At 42.3% G+C, this 25,528-nt stretch overlaps 1 protein-coding gene across 4 annotated transcripts in view; it reads left to right on the forward strand.

The window, feature by feature from the left end:
* VAPB (VAMP associated protein B and C) overlaps positions 1-24,953 on the forward strand; it is a 50,472-nt gene extending 25,519 nt beyond the window's left edge. For 3 of the 4 annotated variants that reach the window (XM_025470517.3, XM_025470515.3, XM_025470516.3), the window contains exons 2-6: positions 914-1,066; positions 14,962-15,065; positions 18,456-18,536; positions 20,467-20,643; positions 23,423-24,953. In XM_025470517.3, the coding sequence (XP_025326302.1) occupies positions 914-1,066; positions 14,962-15,065; positions 18,456-18,536; positions 20,467-20,643; positions 23,423-23,581 (674 nt within the window). In that variant the 3' untranslated portion in view covers positions 23,582-24,953. The remainder of the gene's footprint in view (positions 1-913; positions 1,067-14,961; positions 15,066-18,455; positions 18,537-20,466; positions 20,644-23,422) is intronic. The other variant, XM_049100503.1, reaches the window with a different exon arrangement.
* Positions 24,954-25,528: the final 575 nt, after the last annotated feature.

A 25,528-nucleotide genomic window follows, 5' to 3' on the forward strand; every position in this document is an offset into this window, starting at 1 on the left:
ACAGTGCCTGGAGATATAGAATGTATTCTGTATTCTAGAGATACAAAAACTGGTAAGATATCTCCCATATTAGTTACCTCAGGGGACAAGGAAAGCTTATTAACTTCCTCTTTATACATCTCTTATTGTTTGGCTTGTTTTAAGAAGCGTGTTTTACTTTTTTAATTAAAAAATCTAATAAAGTAGAAAATGAATAAATAATAATAATAAAAAATACCTTCAGGGCACTGAGCTTTGTTTCAGTCTTCCCAGTAGCCTGTGTAGTTATAAAGCTGAACATGACGTTTCAGGTGTGGGCTGTCTAGCAGGACTCTGAATTTGCTGTAATTAATGCCATGGCAGCAACACTGTATTGTGGGGAATTTCTGTGTTTATAGACCATTTACACCTCAAAGTTTTTCTTACATATGCTGCCCTTGGCACACTCTGCCTTTGATAATTGTGGAACCTAGTTTAGTCCTCCAGATTCTCCCTATTAGAGTTCATCTTATTGTAGAAATCAGTATTTAACATAGGTTAAGAACTGGTCTTGGATTCAGGCTGCCTGGTTCAGATCCTAACTACCTATTACTAACTAGCATGAACGCTTAGACAAGAAATGCATATTCCTGAGCCCATTTTCTCATCGGTAAAGCCACAATAACCATAAAGTTGTGAGGTTTCAAGGAGAAACTAGATGTTAGAACACTTACCTAGATTGCCTGGTGGTGTGGTAAGAACATGGTGAATTTCAGAAGCTACTGCCAGCCATTAACCTCAGTTCCTTTCTCCCATCCAATGATAGTGCACTAGTTCTGGATCTTGAATCTTCCCCTAACCATATACCCCATATTCCTTTCCCACCCTGGAGCATAGATCAGTCTTCTAAATTTGTCTCACCAGATCTCCAATCAGTCTCTGTCTCATTCCACAGGTCCCTTCACTGATGTCGTCACCACCAACCTAAAGCTTGGCAACCCAACAGACCGAAATGTGTGTTTTAAAGTGAAGACCACGGCACCACGTAGGTACTGCGTGAGGCCCAACAGTGGGATCATCGATGCAGGGGCCTCCATTAATGTATCTGGTAAGTCCCGAGATTGGAGGCCCACAGAGGTGGGCCACAAGGTCCCCCGAAGCCAGTAGGGTTTCTTAAAGTTTGAGTTTGCAATAGCAAAATAAGACCACACACTTCTCCCTCAACCCTCCACTCTCTGATTAAAACACTTAGTGGGTCCCACTCCACTGTTGGTTTTCCATAATTAATGCCTCTTTGGTTTCTTGCTTACAGCCTTCTGTGCCTCAATAGTTAAAGCAAAATTAAAGTGGTAACTTCAGACTTTACTTCAGAATGAGTTTGGTTTTCACTCCCTTGAAATTAAATCTGCCCTTTGGCAATAAATAAAAAAGGGCTAAACAAACTTAATTTTACTTTGTGGGAGAACGCTAAATGGAGTTATTTTCTTATTTAAGCTAAATGGTTTCTGACATTAGGCTCGTGTCATTCCCAATGATTGGTAACTGCACTTTACTGATGGTGAAAAGCTTGGGGAGGTGAGGACTGAGGAGACTGGAATATATCCAAGGGCGAAAGTTTTGTGCGTGTCTGATGGGTTTTTCCCTTTCTGTCTGAGAATGCATATATTTTCCAAAGTCCAGCTTTTGAAAAGATGCTGGTAAAGTGCCCAGATTGAGAATTGGATTTTAGAATTAAGGAGATGTAAGTGATGGGTTTGCGTTTAAATGTCTTTTAGAAATGGAATAAACTTTCAGCTCATTAGAACTTCTGGATTCAGGATGCCTTTTGTATTTGTGGAGGAACTGTGGGGGAGTGTGTGTTTATCCTGTAAAAATCAAGAGACTTTGTGTCACAGAGGGTTCTGCATCATTAGAAGCTCTACTACTCATTGAAATGGGTACCTGACTGGCTTTTTCCATGACAGATTTTGATTGTGATGCATTTGGCTATTCATTTGACACCTAAAGGAAAATGATTCACCTCTTTGGAAAGATACAAGGTGTTTCATTATCTGATCATTTCTGCAAACTCTTATTCCCCACACCCATTGGTCTCTCTCATTATGGTGCTCCCACACCAACTATCCCCCTGTGTTCTCTCTGAGGCTGCAAGACCTGATCTGGACTCTTGAATTGGGTTGTTATCCAGGAAGTCAGGAGGGCGAGAGCCAGATTTTATTGAGGGTCTCCTTTGTGCTGGGCCAGCACACACATTATCTTCTATAATTTCTGTTACTTGGCCTGTGAGGAATGCATCATTACCTGCCTTGTACTAAGAAAGAGACCCGTGGCTGTAGGCTCACAAAGCTAGCAAGTGACACAGCCAACATTGGTTCACTGTGTCTGGCTCCAAAGCCCAGACTAAAGTGCAGTGTGCTGGGTAAGGAAGGGGTCCAAGGTGTTGGTATTTCTGTACCCCTTGGATTCGTATGGTTTCAGTTTTTCTGCTGAAATCAAAGGCAGCTGAAATCTTTATTCTCCTCTTTTATTGACTTTTGTTTTTCCTCTTGATTTCTTTGCCCATATCAAATTTGAGCAAGGTTGTCAGTAGATGAGAATTACCAATTTTCACGGTAAATAAGAAGGCAGCAACATACTTTCTGAATAAAATAGCCTCCACAGGCAGTTGTACAGTGTAGGTGTGCTTTCCAGTATGAAATATAAATGTGTGTCTCTTTTCAAAAAGATTCATCCCTCCCCCATCATAGGAATGTGTTTTTTTTTTTAAGATTTTATTTATTCATTTACTTGAGAGAGAAAAAGCACTCAACCCAGGGGAGGCGGGGGTGAGAAAGAGAGAATCTCAAGCAGACTCCCCGCTGAGCACAGAACCTGATGTGGGGCTCAGTCTCACAACCCCAAGATCATGACCTGAGCTGAAACCAAGAATCAGATGTTTGACTGAGCCACCCATGTACCCCTATTTTAATTTTTTTTTTAATTAAAAAACTTTTTTTTAAAGCATTACTCCAAGGCATTTGTTTTGATTTATAATTCCTTAAAGAAGACCCAAGATTTTGTGGTGGCATTCTTTCTTTGCAGATAAGAATGGAAGGTCTAGAGAATAGGTGTGATTATCTACAGTCACATGGGTGATTAGTACTAGAGCTGGTACTTGAAACTAGCTTTGCTGCTGGTTCAGTGGCTCTTCTGTGATAAGAAACTGCCTTAACAATGTTAGGAAGTGACCCCACTAACAAATGAATGTAAAGTATAAAGTACCATGGTTCTCAAAATGTAATGTACTTGGGGGAAAGCAAATGAATAATAAAATACCCTGTGTCTACAGGCCTTATTCTTAGATGAAACAAAATTCTGTTTGTACATGAGAAAAGGCTCCTTTGTTTTTACTTGGTGTGTATTTAATCTCACTGCTTCAGGTGCATCTGGGTGAAGCCAGATGTCATTGCATTTCTGGGACACCATCTCCAGTTAACAAGGGAGGCTGGCACCCATTTGTTGCAGCTTTGCATGCTGAGGGACCATTGTATAATTTATTAGACATTCATACTTTGAGGTTAAAAGCACTGGGCTTCTCTGAGGTCCTCTTAAAATGCAGCTATATGATGACATCTTCGTGAGTACGTAGAGTTTCTAGGTTCCTGTGGGATAGAGAATATCCTCAGGACAAGAAAGATACCAGCAGACAGGCAGTGCAGATTGCCGAAAGGCCAGGTGTCCACATGGCCAAATTTGGCATCACCCAGTCTCCTCAAAGATCACTAGATTTGAGGTCTGGGAACCTGAATGGGAAACTTGGTTGTGCTGTTTAACTTGTTGGCTGATCTTTGGCTGATCCATCAATGTCTCTAGGTTCTAGTTTTCTCATTTATAAAATGGAAGGAATGGTATCTACCTCACAGAGTACTTCCCAGTGCTGTGTCAACTGAAAGCATAGCACAATAGTGGAATTGTGTTTTTTTTCTCACTAGCTTTGACAAAAACTGGGTAGTTTTTGTTGAACATGGATTGTATTATGTTTGAATTGCTTTTTTAGAAATAAATTAATTCCATACATTTTATTAATGGACTTTTGCTAATTTAAAGAAGAAATATGTATTTTTCTTTCTATAATATGCATTTGTTCTCTAGTGAAAAGCTACTAGTGAATTTTCAAATATAATCTATCAAAAGATGGCCATCAAATCAACTTAAAATACTACCAGCATTGCCCTGTCTACCACACAGAATGTCACAGCATACCTGCAAAGGACATGCCTAGTACATTATTTCTCTCCCATTTCTGAAAACCCTTGGGATGTGCTACCTATTAGGGAAGGTTATAAATCATTCTTTGAGAGCAGGGGCAGGGAGGGAAAGAAGGAAGAGGGAGGAGGAGGAGGAGATCCACCCATATAGCTGGCCAGACGGACTGAGGTTTTGAAGGCACACAAATCAGGTTTATATTGGGGGGGGGGGGAGAGGAGAGACTTTGTAGCTATCAGATATCTTTCTGAGGCACCCTGTGAAACTCTTCTTAGCTTTCAGGTAAGCTTGATATTCGAGGGAGCTTACATTGTGTGTCCAAAGTCCAGACTCTGAGCTATCTTGTTATTTTCTCCGGAAGATGGCACATTACTTACTGAGTTCTTAAAAATAACGACTCTGTTTTAAAAACTTAGGTGGAAAAAAACAAAAACAAAAAAACTTAGGTGGTAAACTGGGGTTGGAAACAGGCATAATCTAAACTTTGTGTCTGTAGGTGAAAAATGCATGGCTTTCCCAAAGGGGTGGTTTTGGGTCTGGTCACCTGGGTCTAGGATGGGAGTCCTTTCCTTTGTCCTTTATGTAGGTGCTCATCTCATCTCATCCGCCCAGTAGCCCCTTCTGTGGTCTCTGCCTATTGGATGAGCAGTGTAGTAGATGAAAGAGTGCTGAGCGCTTTCTGTTTGCATCCTTTGGCCCAAAATGCCATGGTTTTGGCCCTTGCTCCTTGATACACACCATCTACTAGAGATGGTTTTGAATTATTCAAATCTGGACCTCAGCAAAATAGCTACACTTAAATGGAGATTGGGGAAGAGGAGATTGGATTTTTTTCCCCCCTGAGATTTTAAATGCAAGGAAAATAGAACTTTTTGAATTAATGAATTGTTTGAATCAGTGGGGGGTCTCCCCATTTGTTCTAGCTTTACAAAATTAAATCTATTTTCTGAACTGTCTGGTGGGAAAATATTTTTAAGGTAGATAATTTCTGAAAATGTCTTTGTGGTAAGCTGTTAGCGGTTGTGGATTTTTTTTTTAATACTGCAGTTTAATAATGAGGGAGTTTTCCATTAATATTCCAAACCATGTTTGCCAGCGGATACAGCAGGTGAAGTGGTAAAATTATGGGCCCATCAAAAATACTTATGCTTCCTGTAATATGATATTAAGTTTAATATTTTTATAACCTTCACTGAATTCTAATTTCACTAAAGTAGCAAGCATGCTTCCATTTGCAGTTCAATTATGCACATTGGTTGCCTTTGTACCAAGCAAATTAGAAATGCAAAATATCTGTGTGTGGGGGGGGCATTGGAAAGAGTCATTAAAGATACCAATATTTAGGTACAGATACACTTTACTAAGTGAATCCTGGGAATTGAAAATGGATTAAAGACAAACAACCACAAATCTAGTAGTGTCTGAATCAGTATTTTGAATTAAAATTCAAAGAATTAAGGCGCATTGTTCACTCCTGAGATGCAACTCTTTCCAGCACTCCTTTCAATCACATGTTAAAGCATAAAGTTCTTCCAGTAAAATCCTGAGGACAGAGAATGCATATCAGCAGCTCTTCTTGGATGGAAACATTGGTCAATTAAAGTAATTGGGTAGTATTGCAATTGATAATTAATCCTTTTAAGATTTTGCTGACTCAGTTTAATGGAGCTGCTTGCCTGTCCTGGACCAGTCAACCTTGGGCTGCAGCTTTTAGGTGATTAGCACCAGCGTATAAATGCACTGCCCTTAGAGAAAGAAGCCAGGCATTCATCTGTCAAGTGCTGATAGCAAGAGCTAAATTTGGGGGGTTTGGGCATCTTAACAGTAACATTCTTCTTTGTTTGATCATTTGCTTTTGAAGTCTCTGATAAGTGAAACCTTTTTATAAATGGGTTTTATGAACCACGTTTATTCTTCTCAGACAAGAACAATTCACATTCATACTTAAAAGATACCTTTAATCTTAAAACCAGATAGATGAGAGATTTTGTTTTTTTACAAAGAAATTAACAAAAATTCAACCTAATTATATTTCTTAAGATTTTTTTAAAAGTTTATTGTGATATTTAAGTTTCTTAAGAAGAATCCCGTGTTTTACTTTCTAGGAGTATGAAACTATTCTTTACATCTTCAAAAATCATGATCAAGAGGACTTCTCAGTACTGAGTCTACCTCACTGAGGATGGAAAGTACATACAGCTTTGGAGCAGCCAGGAGTTCTGTTCTTTTCACTCATAGTTTCTTGCATATTTAAACACTTGAGCTCTTCATCTCAACTCTCTTACTTACTCTTTATTATTATTTTAAAGATTTCATTTTATTTTATTTTATTTATTTATTTATTTATTTATTTATTTATTTATTTATTTATTTAATTTATTTATGATAGTCACAGAGAGAGGCAGAGACACAGGCAGAGGGAGAAGCAGGCTCCATGCACCGGGAGCCTGACATGGGATTCGATCCCGGGTCTCCAGGATTGCACCCTGGGCCAAAGGCAGGCGCCAAACCACTGCGCCACCCAGGGATCCCTAAAGATTTTATTTTTAACTAATCTCTACACCCAACATGGGGCTTGATCTCACAACCCTAATAAGTTTAAGAGCTGCACACTCCACCAACCGAGTCAGCCAGGGGCCCCTGTTCTTAGACTGTTAGCCTTGTCCTGCTGTCCAGCCCGTCACAGGCCAGAATGAAGTCATGGACAGGAATATCACAAAAAGCAAGTAGGGAAGAGAGTTCAGAAATAACAGCAGGGATCTGGAATTACTCCGTATTCTACTTGATCAATCCCAAGAGCCATGTCTTGTAGGTCTTTCTAAGACAGTATATAATGGGTATTCATAATCCCAAGAGTCAATCACGAAAAGGCTATATTGTATTCAGGAGACAGGGAAGTATGTTGGAGTTTTTAAAAAGATGTATGTTTTAAAAGATAGAAAAAGAGTGAATGAGGCCTGTTTTTTGGTCAGTACTTTGCATCTGGCACATTTCATCTTCCAGTGACACTGAGGGTACATTTGTACTCGTCTCTGCACAAATAAATCATCCAGACAATGAGGAGTTTGTTATCTAAGATGGGCTATACTGAATTGGAAAGTCCTATAGAGAACACAAAGACAATTCAATGTTAACTTATATATAAGTAGATAAAATTATTTACCTGCTAGACTCATGGTTCCATCCATGGGGGCCCGAAAAGGTAGAGTCTCAGAAAGCAGTTATGTTTTCAACATTTTGAGAATCCTAAAGGAAGTAATAAGTTTACTCATGATAAGGATACACAGTCTACAATGCTGAGTTGCTTTGTTTTACGCTAGGATTATTTCACCTCTTTGTAGTAATACTGGTCTTTTAAGCTGATCAAGCTCTAGCTTGTTTCTGATTAGCTTATAAAAGTGGAGAAGTAACTATATTACTACACCATAAATGCAGTTTGATAGAGAATAACCTTTTGGTATACAGGCGGTATAAAAGGAGAATGAGGGGATAGTTGTGATGGGAAGATTGGAAACCACTGTCTGAACCCATGGGTGGGAGGGTGAGTGGTCCCAGGATGTAGAATAGAAGGGAGGCCAGACGGTTGAGAGTTAAAGAGGGCTTCCTCTCTTTGTGCTGCCCCAAGGAGATTTCTGGAGGGAGCATGATTCAGGAGTGCTTTGAATGTTGGAAGGGAAGAAGGTACACACCTGTTAACCAATGAGAAACTAGTACCCAGAATATGAGATCTCAAAATGTGAATTCCTGGTCTTAGTCAAATTGGGTGGAAGGGCAAACATGGGAAGGAGCTTAAGCATGTTAGTGTCAGCAGTGTCCAGTAGCAGAATAAGGTCCCAAAGAAGAACAAGGGTGTGAGATAGCATTCTGGTGGGGGCCGTAGTGTTAGGTGATATATTGAACATGCGTTCTCCAGGTCTCTGGGCTGGCAGCACCGTATTATGTTAGAAATACATTTTCTCAGCCTCACTCCAGATCCGTTGAATCAGAAACTCTGGAGGTGGGGGTCCCACCATCTGTGTTTTAACAAGAACTCCAGGTGAGTCTGATGGCATGCTGAACCTTGAGACTCCGCTCATTACCAAGTCAGATTAGTGGCTTAAATTCTGGAAGAATGGTATATTGAGATGTCAGTAGGGTGTGCCAGGTGGGACCAACATGATAAGAAGACACTTTGCTAATGACAACACCCTGAGTGTGGGGGTGTGGCCAACACAATGTGTGTACCTGTTGTTGGGCCATACTGAGTGTTGAGGAGACTGGAAAGGGTCTACCTAATTGTCTTTTACTTGGGAAATAGAGTTTTTTTTGTAGGAGGGTTTTGGTCTGAGGAATATGGAGATGGTGAATAGGGTGTGTAGGGGAGATTGAATTGACAGGGGTTATAGGAGCTGTGCAGAGGGATTTGATGGGAGAGACGCTGGGAGGAAGAGGGAAAATCTCTTAGTTGGTGAAACGTGTCAATGGGGGCCTGAGCTGTGATTGTGGTAAAGTACAACGAGGAGGGAGACAACTCAAAGGTAAGATTCTGAGATTAAAACAAATAATAAAGCATGTTCTGTGGTGCCTGTGAGACTTTCATTCATTTGCTCTGTTCGCATTATGATGCAGATGAAAGTGATATGTAACTTGCTTGGGTTCTCCTCGGAAGCTGTTGTGCTGCGTTTAATGAGGTCATCATTTCTCTGAGGGGTGTGTGTGTGTGTGTTTAGTAGCATATATTCTGCGTATCTTCTCTTGTGAAGAAAGTCTGATCTTACTGACCCACTGTTTTATGAGCCCCGAAGGCCCTTTCCTAACAGGATCCCACTTTTGCAATCTCTGACACAGTGGACATCGTATCACAAAGCGTTAATGTTGGTGAATGGTGAGGAGCGGTCTCCTGGTAACCGGCTTCTTTTTAATGTAGTATCAGCAGATACATTTTAAAAGTAGGATAGATGGTTCGTTTAAGAGGGTTTTATCATCAGTGTCTCTGATATTCAAGTGAAATAAATTAAGTTAATGGGAAGCTCTTTTATAGCCTGTCATGGAAAAAAGTACATAATTTCTGTCACAATTTGCATGTATGGAGCTGAAGGAACAAACGATTAACAACATTTATTCTGTCATGTTCTCATAAAGCTCCAGCTAATAGGGTATAGCAAATTGAATTGGACATGAGATGATAGTAGCTGAGAAATACAAACTTTTCAACATGAGTTAGGGGCAGTGTTAAGGATGTGGATAGTGAGACACAGAAAGGCTTTATGAAGGTTCTCAGGGTCTGGGTGGCCACTTGACTTCCTCGTCCTTGCTTGCCAGCCGGGCGCCCCCAAGGAGACGAGAGCTGGTGGGCAGCCAGCACTTCTTTCCCACTTGCTGCTGCAGGTGGAAGGAGAGTGGAGGTACTGGGGCCAGGGCTGCCGCCCCCTTACCCCCAGAGCTTCCTGGAGGTTCACCAGCAGGCCACGGTTTTTCACTCCCAGTTCCATGTTTTCACTTCACCAGCCTCATGCTTGTTTGTATTTCACAAGTCGCTGCCCCCAGTGCTCTTGTAAGGTGATTTGATTGCTGCCAATACCCACTTGGTGATTTTACATTCTTGTTGAACTTGAAAGTGATGCCTTCTAGCGGTTTTTCCAGATCTGTGCTGTGGCAGCTTGGTAGGTTGGATGCTCTCTAGGCCTGGAGTGTGCTCATGATGTCTGTGACATCCGGTGGTGGCAGTGGATTCAACACCCACCCTTCTGCAGAGGTGGAGCGATCGATCAGCTGCCCGGTGGTTTGGTTAGAGGAGACAGGGAGCCCCAGCCCCTTCCTGTAGTGGATACATACGGTGCCTGTGTGGACACTTCTGTCTCCACCCAGGGCCTGGATGCCCGCTGGGACTCGCATGGCTTGGTTTATGAAGTTGCTTTCACTTTTATTTATTTATCTATTTATTTTAAATAATTTCTTTTTAAGTAATCTCTATACCCAACATGGACTTCCAACCCGGAGATCAAGAGTCGCATGCTCCCCTGACTGAGCCATTCAGGCACCCTAGTTGCTTTCTCTTTTAAGCTGCACTTTCTCCTAAGAGGCACTGAAAGACCTACCAGTCCTTCACTTGAATTACTTAACCAGGTTATTTTCCCCCTGGAGGGGCATGTGAGGCAGCTTGTTAGAATAACAGGGCTTAGCCTTTTGGTCTCGGGACCCCTTTACACATCTCGAAATTGAAGATCCAAAGTGCCTTTTCATTTGGGGTTTGTATCAATATTTATCATGGTGTAAGTTAAACTGAGAAATTTAAAGTGTATTAATTAACTTCAAGAATGCTAATAAGTCAATTACATGCTAACAGGGACATTTTTAATGAAAAGTCAGAAATTCAGTGAGAAGATTGGCATTATTTGACACGTTTTGCAAATCTCTTTAATATCTGGCTTAACAGAAGACAAGGCTGGATTCTCACACCTGCTTTTACATTTATTTAGTTTGTTACATTGTGTTCTTTTGGTGAATGTATATGAAGGAAAACCATTTTTGTCACACTTACATAGTTGGGAAAGGAAAGAGTGTTTTCACTAGCCTTTTCAGATCACTGTGGATATCTTTGATACTACACCAAAACTTGACAAGTGGCATTTTTCTTAAAGTTCAGGTCTATGTGGAACCTTGAAACCATGACAATGAACTATTTGAACTTTGTTTCACTAAAATGCATTGGTCTCTCTTGCACTTTGAATGGATTTTGTAATACTCTTTGTTAACTGAGTTATGCAGACCTTCTAAATGTTGACATATTTCTTGACACAATATCAAAAAGTCACTGATCTCATCAGAAAAGTCTTCAAATGTTTGAGAAACTGAACTCTTGATGTCAGAAGTTTTTCAAAAGTCTCATTTTGGGAGAAAGCTGGATTTTATCATTTGCAGCAACTACTATAAGTTGTTTTCCTTGAGTGAAGTTCACTCATTTTTGAGCAGATATCTGCCATATATATACTCAGGTCTGAATAACCATTGTTTTTCTGTTGATTGTTCTTTCAAGTAACTGGTCTTCCATGAGAAAGCCTCTGGTTCAGCTCACAACCCAAACAGCGGTATAGCCACTTTTCCTGACAGCAGAGTGCTTCACATGTGCTTGCATTTCAAGATGTGTTGTCAAGGGTTGAAGTTGAGTAAATTAGTCATTTTTATTGCTTCCTCCAGGATATTATTAAGTGAAAACAGCCTTTTAAAAAATGCTGCAAGTGTGGCAATGCCTGACACAAAGACTCTGCTGTGTGGGTACTGTTGCCTGGCTTTTTTTTTTTTTTAAAAGAGGTGCTGGCGGTTTTACTCTTCCACTTTGCACCAGCCATCCCTGCAGAGCTCAGCACTGGCAGAGGGTCAGAACGTCTTGGTGTTATCATGACCATGCTGTTAGACTGTATGGATCACTTGGTTTGGAGACCCTTGGGGTTCTCTGGATAGTGCTTTGAGAACCTGGGTGTGGAATCTGACTCTGGAAGCAAAGCCGGTGTGGAGCTCTGGCTCTTTCTTTTAATATGTTGGCCATGGGATCCAAGTGAGACCAGTCAGCCTTTCTCAGCCCTTGTCTTCTCATCTGGAAGGTGAAACACAGGCTTCTTTGGTGGATTGTTGTGGGGACTGACTGGGAGAAGCAATTGAAAGCATGCCTTCTGTGGAGCCTGGTAGACAGTGGCACCAGTGAGGTCCTTTTCATATCCTTCCTGGGATGTTGTGAAGGGGACTGGGAAGCTCCGGTGGGGTGGAGAGATGGGAAGGGGCAGTTTTGTCTTAGCACATGCCTAGAATCCACAGGAAGGTCTCTTGGCTTTTTTTTCTAACTTGCACTGCTTCAAGGAAGAGGGTTGGGGGGGATGGAAGGGGAATAGGAGATATTTCTAAGGCTGTTTGCAGGTGAAGGGGACTTAGGTTCTCTGGACCCGTCAGTTGTCTGTGTGTGACCCAATGTAGTTTGAGCTAAAGAGCCAACTTCTCTGCAAATTAGCAGTGTCTTCTGATTGCTATCATCTGAGCATTGAGGGCTTTTTACAGATAATTCTGGTTCAGCCTCAGAGCTCTCCATGGTGGAGGACTATAGGGGGCCTTTCACAGCTGGGGAAATAAAATCTCAAGGATTAGGCAGTTTTTGCTTTTAGAGCTTGCATGCTGCTGGACATCTGTAGTGTAGGACTAAGTTCTCTTCTTTCCCATGCTAAAAAAAATACCGGAGCATGATTTTGTCACAGCCAAGTGAAACCTGAAATTCTCAAAACCTAATTCACATTAATTTTTTTAAATGAACATTAATCCAGGGGCACCTAGGTAGCTCAGTCAGTTGGGCATCTGCCTTCTGCTCAGCTCGTGATCCTGGTATTGAGCCCCATGTCAGGCTCCCTGTTTGGTGGGGACTCTATTTCTCCCTCTGCAACCCCCCTTGGCCCCCGCTCAAGCGCGCTCTCTCTCTTTCAAATAAATAAAATCTTTAAGAAGAAGAAGAAAAAAAGAACATTAATCTGAACAGTAGTTTGAAGACTGTGACCCAACTTCAAAGAAGGTTGACAGTCCTTGTCCAAGAGAGATCATAGTACATGTGAAGGTATTGGCCCCCTAGTTTATCTTGTGTATTTTCCTTGTTGCATCCCTGGAGGTAGACAAAGCATGATGGGAGTTTAGCTTTCAGAAGAGTCTGGGGACTGATCTGCTAGTCTGCTTATTTGTCCCTGAGGTTAAGTGTCAAGCCCATGTGTGTGATGATGCCCCAAGTCTGTCCCCAGGAGAGCTCTTGCCAACTTGGTGGTGCTAGAGGGAGAGATAGTTGCCTTCCAGGCCCAAAGCCACCAGCAAGGACTGCTCTTTTGGGAGGGAACTGTGCCTCTGCACTTGCAAGAGTAAAATTCCAGGTAGAGTGGCCTTGAGTTTTAAATGACCTTTTGTTCTCTCTGCTGGTGGTCACACTTTGGATTTTGGGTATTCAGAATATCTGTATCGGTATCTAGACTTGATGTCACGTGTGTATAAGACCCGAACTTTTTCTTTTTATATTTACTTTAGAGAGAGAAAGAACATGTGCACACATGGGGGGAGGGGGCATGGGGAGAGGGAGAGAAGCAGACTCAACTGTGAGCATGGAGCTAGACGGGGGGGTGGGGGGTTGATCTAATGACCCTGAGATTGTGACCTTTAAGAAAGGTTTGTACATTTATTGATTTTTATCTTGAAGAAATCTCCCAGTAATGTCCCCTGGAACTCAGAGCACGTCAGATGGGTGATGTGGGCAGCAGAATTGTCTGGGCAACTGTGTGTACCGAAACATTGAAATCTGTTGTGTTGTTGGATTTCAGTAGACTTTCTCTGTCCTGAAGGTAGAGGGAACTCTGTGTCCCAAAGATGGATGTCAGGGATATTTGCATTTTGATTCCCTATTTGCTTTTTTTATGTGATATGATAGGGGAATGTGAATTCGCAGAATGTGAATCTGTCTTCTATTGGAGTGACTGGTGTGGCAGAAGGAGTGGGTGCTGGGTTGCACTTGGCTCTGAAGTTTTGCTGCTTCATGACAGTGTGAACTAGGGTTTAGGACATGTGCCCTTTATCTGCTGCAGAGGGTAGTGGATAGTAAGCTTTAGAGGAAACCATAAGATGGGGCTCAAAGGCCACAGAACCCGATGAGTGCCCTGCAGGAAAGGCGCTTGTGGAGGACAGCACTCGACCTGGTAGAGGACGAGTCAGTCCTTTGTGGTGGGCCACCTGCATTGAGTGTCCCTCCTTCATGGTGTGATCTCAGTCAGGTTAGTTAACCTTTCTGTGCTCCAGTTTGTTCACTTGAAAACAGGCATTAAAATAATCTCTGCAACAGTACCTACCTCTTAAAAGTTAAATGACATACAGAGCCTAACATACAGAGCCAGGTTTCTGGCACATGGGAGACACTGAGTTTGTATTAGGGCTTCTCATGGTCAGGGCTGCAGGAGGCATTTGCTGCGTGTGAAAAGGTGTGTGTCGGAATTTATCCAGATGTGTGGTTTAGCCAGAGCCTTGCAGCGGATCAGCGGATCATGTATTTCAAAGCAGCCACCATTTCAGAAGGGTGGAAAGTTCTAAGGAAGCCAGTAGGAACAGGGAGGCACCTCCTTAGTGCAGTGGGCGTGACTTGCCGGAGGGAGCCTGTATATGAGATTCCTCTAGGTTTTTGGGGTGTAGGCTGGTTATGTTCTCCCGTGCTGTGATTGTGCTGGTTGTGAAAATTTCCTGACTCTGCATTGGCCAAATTGTATTTGAAGCAATACATGAATACCTTGATAGGGGAAATGGGACCAAGAAAAGCTAAAATGAGACTGTCACTTACATGTCTTGGATTATTCTTCTAGTTTACTTTTTGAAAAGATCATTTTGCTGTTTTGTCTTGAGCAAAAAAGCATATGGTATTTGTACCTAGTTTACTTCGTCTGTAGGGCCTATATCAGACCTCTGTGTCAGGTGGGCAGTTGTGAATGATCCAGGGGCTAGGAATCAAAAAACCTGGATCCTAAGCCCAAGTCCGAGCTCTCCCACTACTTGCTCTTTGATTTGGGCGAGTCCCCCAACTTCTGGATCTCAGGTTTGAGACGTGAAAAGTGGAGAAGACACTAGGCATGTTGCCCTGCTGGCCTCACCTGGGGTGTTTATAAGACTCAGATGAGAATCCTGGTAAACTGCTTTATAACCAAGGTACAAGTTTTAACATAACAAATGGCTGCGGGTAACCAAGCTCTGACCCTCCTAATGAAATATTTTCTTTCTCAGTGATGTTACAGCCTTTCGATTATGACCCCAATGAGAAAAGTAAACACAAGTTTATGGTTCAGTCTATGTTTGCTCCGACTGACACTTCTGATATGGAAGCAGTAGTAAGTACTGAATGCTTCTTACTTTTTTTAGTAATTAAAAAAAAAAATGATGAGGTACAGAATTTTGGGTGCATGCATTTCAAAATGTGTCAAAGTTGTTTTTAAAGGGGAATGGTGTTTTCAAGGAGGTTTGTACTTTGACTACCTTTATGGTTTTTCCTCAAATTTTTATTTTAACATTTTATGTAACTTTCCAGAATACTATTCTTTTCTGACTCTTTTAAAATCACAGTTTGCTTCAGCACTTCCTTGTTCTGATGAATTGTGTTTTAAATGGTTTGAGGATTTCTTCCCTTTATACCCCCTTTACATCCTCCATAGGAAAGGGTACTTCTTAGTATAGGGAATGCCTCTTACCACCTCTCCCTGTCCACCACCCTGACCCCCACCCTGCAAGAGCCCAGAGGGATGTGAGACAATGAAATACTTAAATGTCCTCCAGTGCCAAAGGGTTTTTTCCTTGCTTGGTTCTGGTAAGCATGATTTTTTTCCCCCTCCCTAATTTCCCTCTTTTTTTTTTTCCTGCTTAAATACATGTTTAACCCTTTCTCTAATTTCAGTAAAAATAAGATGACTTTGTTTTTATAAAATGAATAAGTGATATTATTGGTTTTCCTGGGAAAAGGTTATAATGGAAATTCTTCTTAAAGTAAACTTTTCCACATTTGAAGAAATCGGCGGACATTCTGCTGTCTGCAGGAATCACAATGTACAGATAAACCTTACCTTAAACAGCCCCCACTAGACTGGAGAGTCCTCACATTCACACATGGGAAGAGGAAGGCAAGGTTCCCTCAACATCTGCATCATCACTTTCCAGCTCACCACCCCCAGGCTAGGAGACTGGTCACCTGAGGAGTACCTGCAGTTGGGAGGCAGTGGTGGCTCACAGAGCACCGTGGTTTTTCTCTTTCAAGTTTTATGCAAAGGGCTTTCTATGCACCACTTCCCTTTGTGTCCCAGTGTCCCATTCAGCCTTTTCTGTTAGTCTTGGAAAAGCACAAATGACCATCTTTGTGGATGTTTAAGTTTGGGGCAGGAGATGAGGGATAAGCCAGATACCTTGAGATTTGAGAGAGATGAGTGATAATAGACTACCTTCCCCTTTCATAAGAATGATTATTGAGGCATTTACTACTTTCTCTTTTATTCCCAGAACATGATGTGTCACTTCATGTTAATTTGTGTGAGCAAGGAAATGTATGGCAAATACAAAATTTGGAATATCCAAGAATGTATTCTGCTTGGCTTTTGCTGCATGGCTTAGTGACAAGAGCATGGGCTTGGGTGTCTTGGGTGTGGGGCTGAGCTCTGCCTTTTACTAATGTTGTGGCCTTGGGCAGTTTTCATTAACTCTCTATAGGGTTGGGTTACCTGTAAAAGGGGGATAAAAACGTAGTTTACACTGGTCGTGGGATTCCGTGTGCTGTGTGTGTCAGACACCTGGCACAGTCTCCAAAGCTGTTGTATCTGAGCACTATTATAGGCCAGGCCCTCTATATACAATGAGGGTGAATTTCACTCCTTTTTATGATAATTTTCATAACAGTTAAAATTTTTTATATGAAATGTATATGGTAGGAAAATTTGGAAATATACAAATAAGCACAAATAAAACTAAAACTGACCTGTATTTATTTATTTATACTAGACCTAATCACTGTTATTCAGAGCCTTGTGCTATTTCTTTATTTTTAACTTTTTTTTTTTGTATTTTGATCTATAGAATAGAAGTGGAAAAAATTATACAGTGACTACTCCTATAACGTTTATCTAGATTCACCATTTAATACTTTGCCACATTTGCTTTATTTCTCTTATAAACTTTCTTTTTTTGCCGAACCACTTGACTCTAAGACACAGACTTCAGGACACTTGCTCCTACATGCTTCAGAACAAGGACAGTGTCTTACACAGTCACAGCACTGCCCTCACAGCTGAGAAGGTTGACATTAATCCAATCATATTATTTAACCGAGAAACTCCAATGCCGCGTTCTCCAGTTGCTCCAAAGTGGCCGTTGGTTGTTCTTAGTCAAGTAGAGAACAGTACCCTCAGCCTTTTTTGTTTTTCATGACTTTGAATTTTTTGAGACCAGGCCAGTTCTTGGGGTTGTCCACTTATTTCCTCATGATTAAATTCAGGTTCAATGTTTTTTAGCAAGAATATTCCATAAGTAATACCATATATGCATCATATCAGAAGGCATTCAGTACTGGGTTGTCCCTCTACTGGTGATGCTAAAAGTTGGATTACTTTGTTAATTTGGTGACTGCCAACTTTCCAGTGTCAAGGCAAGGTTGCCCCTTGTGGTTAATATGTGATCTTTGATACTCTTGAGTAATTGGACGCTTGGAGACCACGTGAATAACCTGCTCACCAGCAGTCTCACCTGGTGGTTTAGTGTCTAGTGATTGACCCTTGCTTGATGTTCTTTTGACACACAAAAGAACTTTTGTATACTGTGTGTATACAGAGGAACAGACTTAAAATATTGTTTGTAGCTTCTTCACTTAATGTTCTGTGAATTTTCCCTGTGTAATTAAATACTCTTCAGTATCACTTGTGAATGGCATGCTATTCCACTGAATGGACCTGCCATGGTTTATTTGGCAGTTCCTTATTGCTTGACATACAGATTGTTTCCTATTTCTGGCTCTTGGTACCTGTGTTGCGCTAGCTGCCTCCTGCATGGTCCTGGGCCGAGGGTGGGAAGGTTTGTTCTCTTTTTCTGTGTTAACCTTCCTGCTACGCTGGTCTGCAGTTCTCGGCATACCCTGGAATTCCTGCCCTCCATTGCCCAAAGGAGGAGGATTAAGCCAGGAGTACATCATCCCAGAGCATGGCTTTAGTCAGGAAGGTGTCCTCACCAGCAGACCAGAGAGAGTGGGGGGGTCAGCCCAGACAGGGGTTCACTCATTAGTTCACCCTGTTGATAGTTGGCAGTGTGGTTCTAAAACCACTCCCACGTAGTATACGCTACCCTAAGAAGGATGTACCTGACAACGTAAGTTTTATTTTCTCAAGGAGAGCCAGAGTGACCTCTGACCACCCAGACATAATTTAGAACATTCCTCTTCCTTCAACAGTGGTTGTCTTTGTCCCATGTGCTTCCCACAGACTAGCAACAGGAGCAGCATTGGTTGACTTGGAGGAATCAGGCAGCAGCAGGACTGGGATTTGGAAAGTGTAATAAATATTCAGGAAAGCTAGTGTATTTAATCTTGTCATGTTAAAAATATTGAAATCGCAGCAGACGTAAGTTCTTTGTTTGATATACATCAGGGCTTTCTCATTAAGAGTATTTTTTTAAAATTGTCAGTTATAGGAAGAAAATTATTCTTCCAGCAGCTTTATAATATCCTGATTATTAAATTTAAATTGTTTTAGTGGAAGGAGGCAAAACCGGAAGACCTTATGGATTCAAAACTTAGATGTGTGTTTGAATTGCCAGCAGAAAATGATAAACCAGTAAGTATGTTTATAGTTAACAATAATTGAATGTTGCAAGCTGATACTTATTTGCATACCATCTCCTGCAAAACCAAGATTTAAGTTGGCAAATTATTTTCCTTCTTCTGATGTCTGATGAAAAAAATAAGCTGAAGTCAACAAATAAGTGGGCCTTCACGAAATCAGCCTTTGAGAGACTTGCAGAAAGAGAACTAATTGAAACAATTTTTTTTCTTGAAAAGTACAACCTGTTGGCTGTTGAAATGTCATAAATCCTAAAGAGTTTCTTTTACTTGGCAAAGTGATAGGTTGCTGTAAAAGAGTGGGTAAGTCTAAAATGGAATAATTTGCCGTTTATCATGGTGCTTGATGGACAGGTGGTAAGCTCTCAGGTTCTGTTGCTGTATAAACTACTGTCTTAGGGCTCTCTGTCTACTCTTTCCCCTAACACCACCTCACCACCCTTTTTACCTTCCTGCCTCTTTAGTCAAAACCTGCTTTTAGATTAGGGTTTCTCAACCTCAGCACTATTAACGTCGGGGCTGGATCCTTCCCTGCTGGGGGATGCTGTCTTACCAGCATCCCTGGCCTCTCCTCACTATGTACTAGTGAGGTGATTACTCCTCTTGGGTGACAACTAAAATGGTCTCCAGACACTTGCCCATTGTGCGCTGGTGGGGGCAGAAGCACTGTCCATTGAGTCACCCCCTGTGCTGCCTAAGTTATTAGCATTAAGGCATATGTCGTAAGGGAAAGGACTAGCTGCCTCCAAGCTGTCAGCTCGCTTTTCTCCATGAAACCAAGGGGCAGGCCTGTCATGGCCCTTGCTCATGACCAGTTGAAGAGAGAAGACTGTATCTGAAATGCTAATTTGGACCTTCCTTCCACTTAGTCGGAAAAAGCTTAATTTGTATTAAAAACACCCTGTAGAACATTCCACTGCCCTGGCTGTTAATAGCTGGAGTTGGGAAATCAAAATGCTCACATTCTGTTAGCATTGTCCATAGTGATCTCCAGAACGCTGTTGATTTTGCCATGGCTACTGTATTTTCTTCCTGCTCAATGACTGACCACCATCATTAGCCTGTTTCTTTGAACGGGTAATGGGATTTTTGTTGTTGTTGGTTTTGACTATTCCCAATGCATATTTTGTCCCAGGAAGGTTGATTTGGGAAGCTGTGAGACCTGTGCTCTGCTCCTGGCTCTCTGCTGTACCAGCTTTGTAGATGGGAGCCTTGCTGTTGGCAGGGCTCTCCTCTTCTCACCTGGAAGATGGAAGAGTCATACTAGAGAGAGTGCAATAGGGAGAGCCAGTCGTGTTCAGTGTGCTGCATGGAACCTGCAGGGCAGTGATGGCCAGCACATCTGACCACTTCCATGCCTTCCCTGGTAGTGTCTCCTCCCCAGGCACTCTCCAGAGGCTGTCGTAATGGTCTCGGTGGGGAAGTAGAGGATGTGTAGCTTCCCTCGCTAGTTTCACCTTCAACCCAGCTTCGAAGTTCTGAGTTCATGAAATAAATCGCCCTCTGTATAACATTCTCCCTGGCCTCCCACCTCCCCCATCCCAGCCTGTCCTGGGGATGTTGAGGTCTTCCTGGTGACAGTAATTTGTTGCTAATAACTCCTGAGCTTGCACGATTACGATATGCTAATTTTTACATGGCAGGAATTTGATCGTGCAATATGCACAGGCTTTTTTCTTTTCCTTTGAAGTATTAGTCTCAGCCGAACTTCATTATTTGTCCTTATCCATAATTTCTGGGGCCCAGTTGCTTTAGATTATTAAGATACTAGATAAAGTGATCCATTTTTAAAATAAATGTGACATTTTACAGTGTGGATGAAACGCTACCACGTGTGGTGTTTGCCGAGAACTACTTTACTTTGCATAAAAAAGTCCTTTATTACATAGTTGGTGACACTTGCGCTTTCATTTATTTCTGAACAGCATGATGTAGAAATAAATAAAATTATACCCACAACTGCATCAAAGACAGAAACACCAACGGTGTCTAAAGCTCTGAGTTCTTCTTTGGATGACACTGAAGTTAAGAAGGTGATGGAAGAGTGTAAGAGGCTGCAGGGTGAAGTGCAGAGGCTCCGGGAGGAAAACAAGCAATTCAAGGTAATGGCATTTTCTTTTCTTTTCTTTTCTTTTTTAAGATTTTATTTTTTTAAGTAATCTCTCCATCCAACATGGGGCTTGAACTCACAACCCTGAGATCAAGAGTCACACGCTCTATCAACTGAGCACTCCAATAGTGTTTTATTTCTTGATAATCTATAAAAAACAGGGACTTTTTAACACTCTGATCTTGAGTGGGGGAGTTGACAAATCCCTGAATTTGTAGAGTTGTTTTGTATTTACACATTCTTCCCCTAGGGAGAAATTTCTGTGGCTTTCATCAGGTTCTCAAAAGAGCTCTGATTCCCTCCTGCCACCCCACTCCCACCCCTCAAGTTAACCAGTGTCTGAGGAGAAGCTTTTCAACTATTTAAATTCTTGTTCCCTTGTATTTGATATGTTGTAATAATGTATTTCATCCTCTAAACCTTTCTGTGAGTAGGGATTGTTACCATCCCCAGTGTGCAGGTGAGGAGACTGAGGAGCAGAGGTTAAGTGACTTGCCTGAGGTCGTACTTGCAGTGAGACTTGAACCCAGGCTTTGTGCCCTGAGCTCACAGTGGTTCCATTCTCCGGCCTCAGCCTGCAGACTCTTGTCCTCTTGTAAGAGCTCCTCTTGCCTTCACATTAGTGTAAACTGAAGATAAATTCTGAGACTAAACACAAAACTGCAGTGGTTATCCTGAATTCACAGTGTCAAACCCTACTATATCCCCAGTAGGTGAGAATCTTTTCTTTAGGAGGGTAAATAGGTAAATACCTGTACTCTTTTAACATAGGCATAATTCTGGTTTTTGAAGATTCTAGGTGGGTCTGGGCAGTAGGATCTCCTCAGATTGGTTCACATGGTGATGAGATTGGAGATGGGAAGTTGTCACAGTAGACAGGTGGAGATTATAGAAGGAGAAACCCGGGTCTCCAGCTTGTGGCTGTTGAAGAGGTAGTTGGCATGGGTGTTAAGAGGGTCAGGTTGAACTGGGCAGTGAAGGAAAGTAGGGTGCACTTCATTTGGCCTTGTTGGCCTACGGTGTTATGCCAGTGACTGCTCACACTTGACTAGCTCTGGATCTGTGATGGTCACAGCATCTCCTGGGCCTCGACTCACAAAACCTGTCTGAGGCACCGTCCAGCCTTAAAAGTATGTCTATTTCAGACATGGTCTTGAAGAGAATGGTTCTGAGCATCTGGTCATAGGAACGTCTGTTGCAGCTTAAATATGAGGCTGGTCTGTTCACTTCTCGATCATGCCACTCACCCATGCCCTAGGCTTTTGCTCTTTAACCACCATAGCACTAGACACATGTAATAAATACATTCCATTCAGTTGACTTCTCCTTCTTTTATTCTGACAGTGTTATAGATACAGGAGACCTGACAGTGTCTGGAGAATGGCATCATCTTCTTTTTTTTGCAGTAATCTTGATTTGCCTCGTTCAGTAACTTCTTTTAGTATGGTGTAAATTATGAAGCTGACACTTTACTTTTTGACTAAAAATCTAAGATATGCCTAAAGCTTCTCCTTGAGTGTATTTCTCTTCAGAAACAGAGTCCTGTGCCGTTTAAAGTGATAAATAGGTAGAAATAGCTTCTGTATAAACCCAATAAAATAAATGCTGTATTTTGCTGTGCCCATTTTTTTTTGAAGTTAATCGAATAACACCAGTCATTTATCACTGTGCAGCGATATTGGCCATGCCCCATGAGCAGAATATCTTTAAAATATTATCAGACCAATCTTGACATTAGAAGATTCTTTATCCTGCCAAATACTGATTTCTTGTTTTGTGTTGTTTCATTCTTTCATTTGGCCAACACATTTTCTGAGCCCCTCCCATGTACTAGCACTGTGGGCACAAATACAAGCTGTCCCTGCCACTGAGGAGCTCCCTGCTGACCAGGGTAGCTGGGGACAAAAGTACTGATGAGCTGAATGATGAGTGGCCCCACAGAGATGGCCACAAGTGCTGTGGAGAGTCAGCACAATGGCCTGCCTGTTGTCTCCAGGACGGACAGGTTTGGGGATGAGTAGTTGGGGTAATTAGCCAGAGATGCACCTGAGCCCAAGTACAGAGGCCTTGCTGCATGCCCTGTTGAGGGGTGTGGAGTTGGCCTTGGGAGTAAAGGAAGAAAAAGTTTCTATTCCATGCATTAAGTAGAAAAATATCTGAGCTGCATATATGAGATTCAGTCACATTTTAATATTCCAAATATCATGTTTTCTGTCCAGCAGTCTACATGTAACTCATCAATACAGAGTTCTGCATTTGAAAGCTGCTGCACAGTGTAGTTTCTTGTGATTTTTATATTTGTGCTTTGAGAAATGCCTATCATTTCAAAACTGGATGACTTGGTTAGGGAAGCCTGCTCCGTAGAGGGAGGGAAGACAGAGAGGGTTGGAGTCCGATGTAGAAGGGTGGCCCGGAGGCATGGCCAGAGAGGTAGATGGCTCCTGGGGGCAGAAGAGACTGGCTGAGCCTTTCAGAGGCTTTTTTCTGTAAGTCCTGGGGAACCAAGGTACTTAGATGTATGGTATAAAAAGGTGCCTAGCAGCATTGTGTAGGTGGGTGGAAGGAAAGAGGGGTTTCTGGCAATATTTTCTGAGTGACCTCAACCCAGTGCCTTCTCTGTGGGATTCAGTTTCTCCCTTTGAAAAATGAGGAGGCTGGCCCACACCATGTGATTCAAGTGTGTTTTTTAAAGGCCCATCCTGTTGAACTGACAGTTGACTTTTGCTTCTGGTGCCTTGGGTTGTCTTTGAAATGTGCCTTTGCTCCCGTAGGAGGAAGATGGACTCCGGATGAGGAAGACAGCTCAGAGCAACAGCCCTGTGCCTGTGTTAGCTCCAGCTGGGAAGGAGGAGGGCCTCAGCGCCCGGCTCCTCGCCCTCGTGGTTTTGTTCTTCATCGTCGGTGTGATCATAGGGAAGATCGCCTTGTAGAGGCAGTGGGCACAGGGCGGCACACTGGATTGATGGGCCCGCCATCCCCTGGGCTTTGACTTTATCATAACCATGTGTAAAAAAGAAGTTCATGTATGATGACATCTCACAGGTCTTGCCTTTAAATTACTCCCTCCCTGCGCGTGCGCACGCGTGCACATACACACACACAATTATAACGTAACAATCCTTTAGAGAGTTAAAAATGTATAGTAAATGATTGGGGGAAAAGAATGGTCTTTATTAATGACAAGGGAAACCGTGATTAAATCGTAATGGCATGTCGTGTCATTTTAAACATGTGTAGCCTTGGTACATGTGGCTGGGTTGATTACTTCTCTTAGAACAAGACACTCTTCCTGCCTGTTGGTGCCGGGCCTTGGGGAGCTGGAACCCAGTGCGGTGGGGAGGGCCGTCACCTCCACATAGCAAGCCCCACCCACTCACTCACTCTCTGGGCTGCTGCTCCACGTTCTGTCCCCAGCTGTCGGTTCCTTGGGACTGATGAACAGGGTCAGAAGCCAATGGCATTGTGCTGTGGCAGTGTCAGATCTGCCCATCAGGAGCGAGAGGCAGTGGGAGGCAGCAGGAGGTGGACTGACCCAACACTTTGGAAATGAAAGTCAATGCTTTGTTCTCTTAAAGGGACCAAGCTAAATTACTGTTGGTTCATGTAGTGAGATTGAATTGTTATTCAGAGATGTTTAATGCATATTTAACTTATTTAATGTATCTCATCTCATGTTTCCTTATTGCCACAAGATTATAATTAATGCTGTGGCCTAAAAATCACCTGTGCTACCTAATGCCAGTGGGTGACGCTGGCACTGCTGCTGGAGAGCTGTGGGCTCCTCTCTCTCTCTCTCTCTCTCTCTCTCTCTCTCTCTCTCTCTCTCTCTCTCTCGAGGTTCTGGGCTCTATGTAAGCTTGGAGGTGTGGTTTATTGGAATGTTGTAGAACAGCTGCCAGAAGTGTTTCACTGTGTAAATAAATAACAACTGTCAAAGAGAGGGAAGTCCTTAGTAGCAACAGTCAACTCTGTTACCCTTTCTAACTGGAGAAGACTAGCTGATCTTGTTTTTTTCCCTCATTACCCCTCAGCCGCCACTCATTCTTCCAGCACATGTGCCCCAAGTCTGGTCCTGACCTTTCCCATGTGGCCCTTGCTTGGAATGAGGCAGCAGAATGGTAGCAGACAGGGAACCAGCTGGGTGGGGGCGGGAGAGGGGTGAGAGGCTCCAGATAATCGTCAAGTAGTGATTGAGAGTTTGACTGTAAATTAATTTTATGCCATAAAAGACCAATCCAATTCTGTTTGACTATGTAGCATCTTAAAAAGAAAAAAAATTAAAATAAAGCCCCAGAATTAAGAGTTCTTTTGTCATTTTGTCACACTTGCTATAGGGGGGAAATTATTATCCTTATGATCCTCAATATTATTTTGTTATTGGAAGGTTGGTTTTAAAATGAGCCCTATCAATTCAATGAGAAATATATATGTTTAATGATTTGAAGTGTGTGTGTGTGTGTGTGTGTGTGTGTGTGTACTATTGGCTTCAACTGAGAGTGTAAAAATAAAACTGCTGAAAAATCTTTAAGCAGCTGGTCACCCTTACCTTTCCATTGCTTTGCCCCTCAGTAGAAAGAAATGTCTCCTCTGTGTCAAGGAGCCATGCAGAAGATTAGGGACCGGCATGCTGAGCATGGCTCCGGGAAATGGGTGGGTTTGAAAAGACAGTCATCAAAAGGAAGACAGTTCTTAGAAGTCATCCACTTGAGTCACATTTCTCCTGAGCTTGGCCAGGGCAAAAGGGCCTCGCTTCTGGCCCTGAGGATCTGATCAGGGACCTAGAGCCTGAGAGGCTGGGTGTCTGTGGTCTAAGTAAGTAGCTTCTGTCTTCATGAGAAGTTACTATATCCCGAGTGCTCATGGGGAACATGATCAGA

This window comes from Canis lupus, chromosome 24 (assembly GCF_003254725.2).
Source record: "Canis lupus dingo isolate Sandy chromosome 24, ASM325472v2, whole genome shotgun sequence".
Classification (NCBI taxonomy): Eukaryota; Metazoa; Chordata; class Mammalia; order Carnivora; family Canidae; genus Canis; species Canis lupus.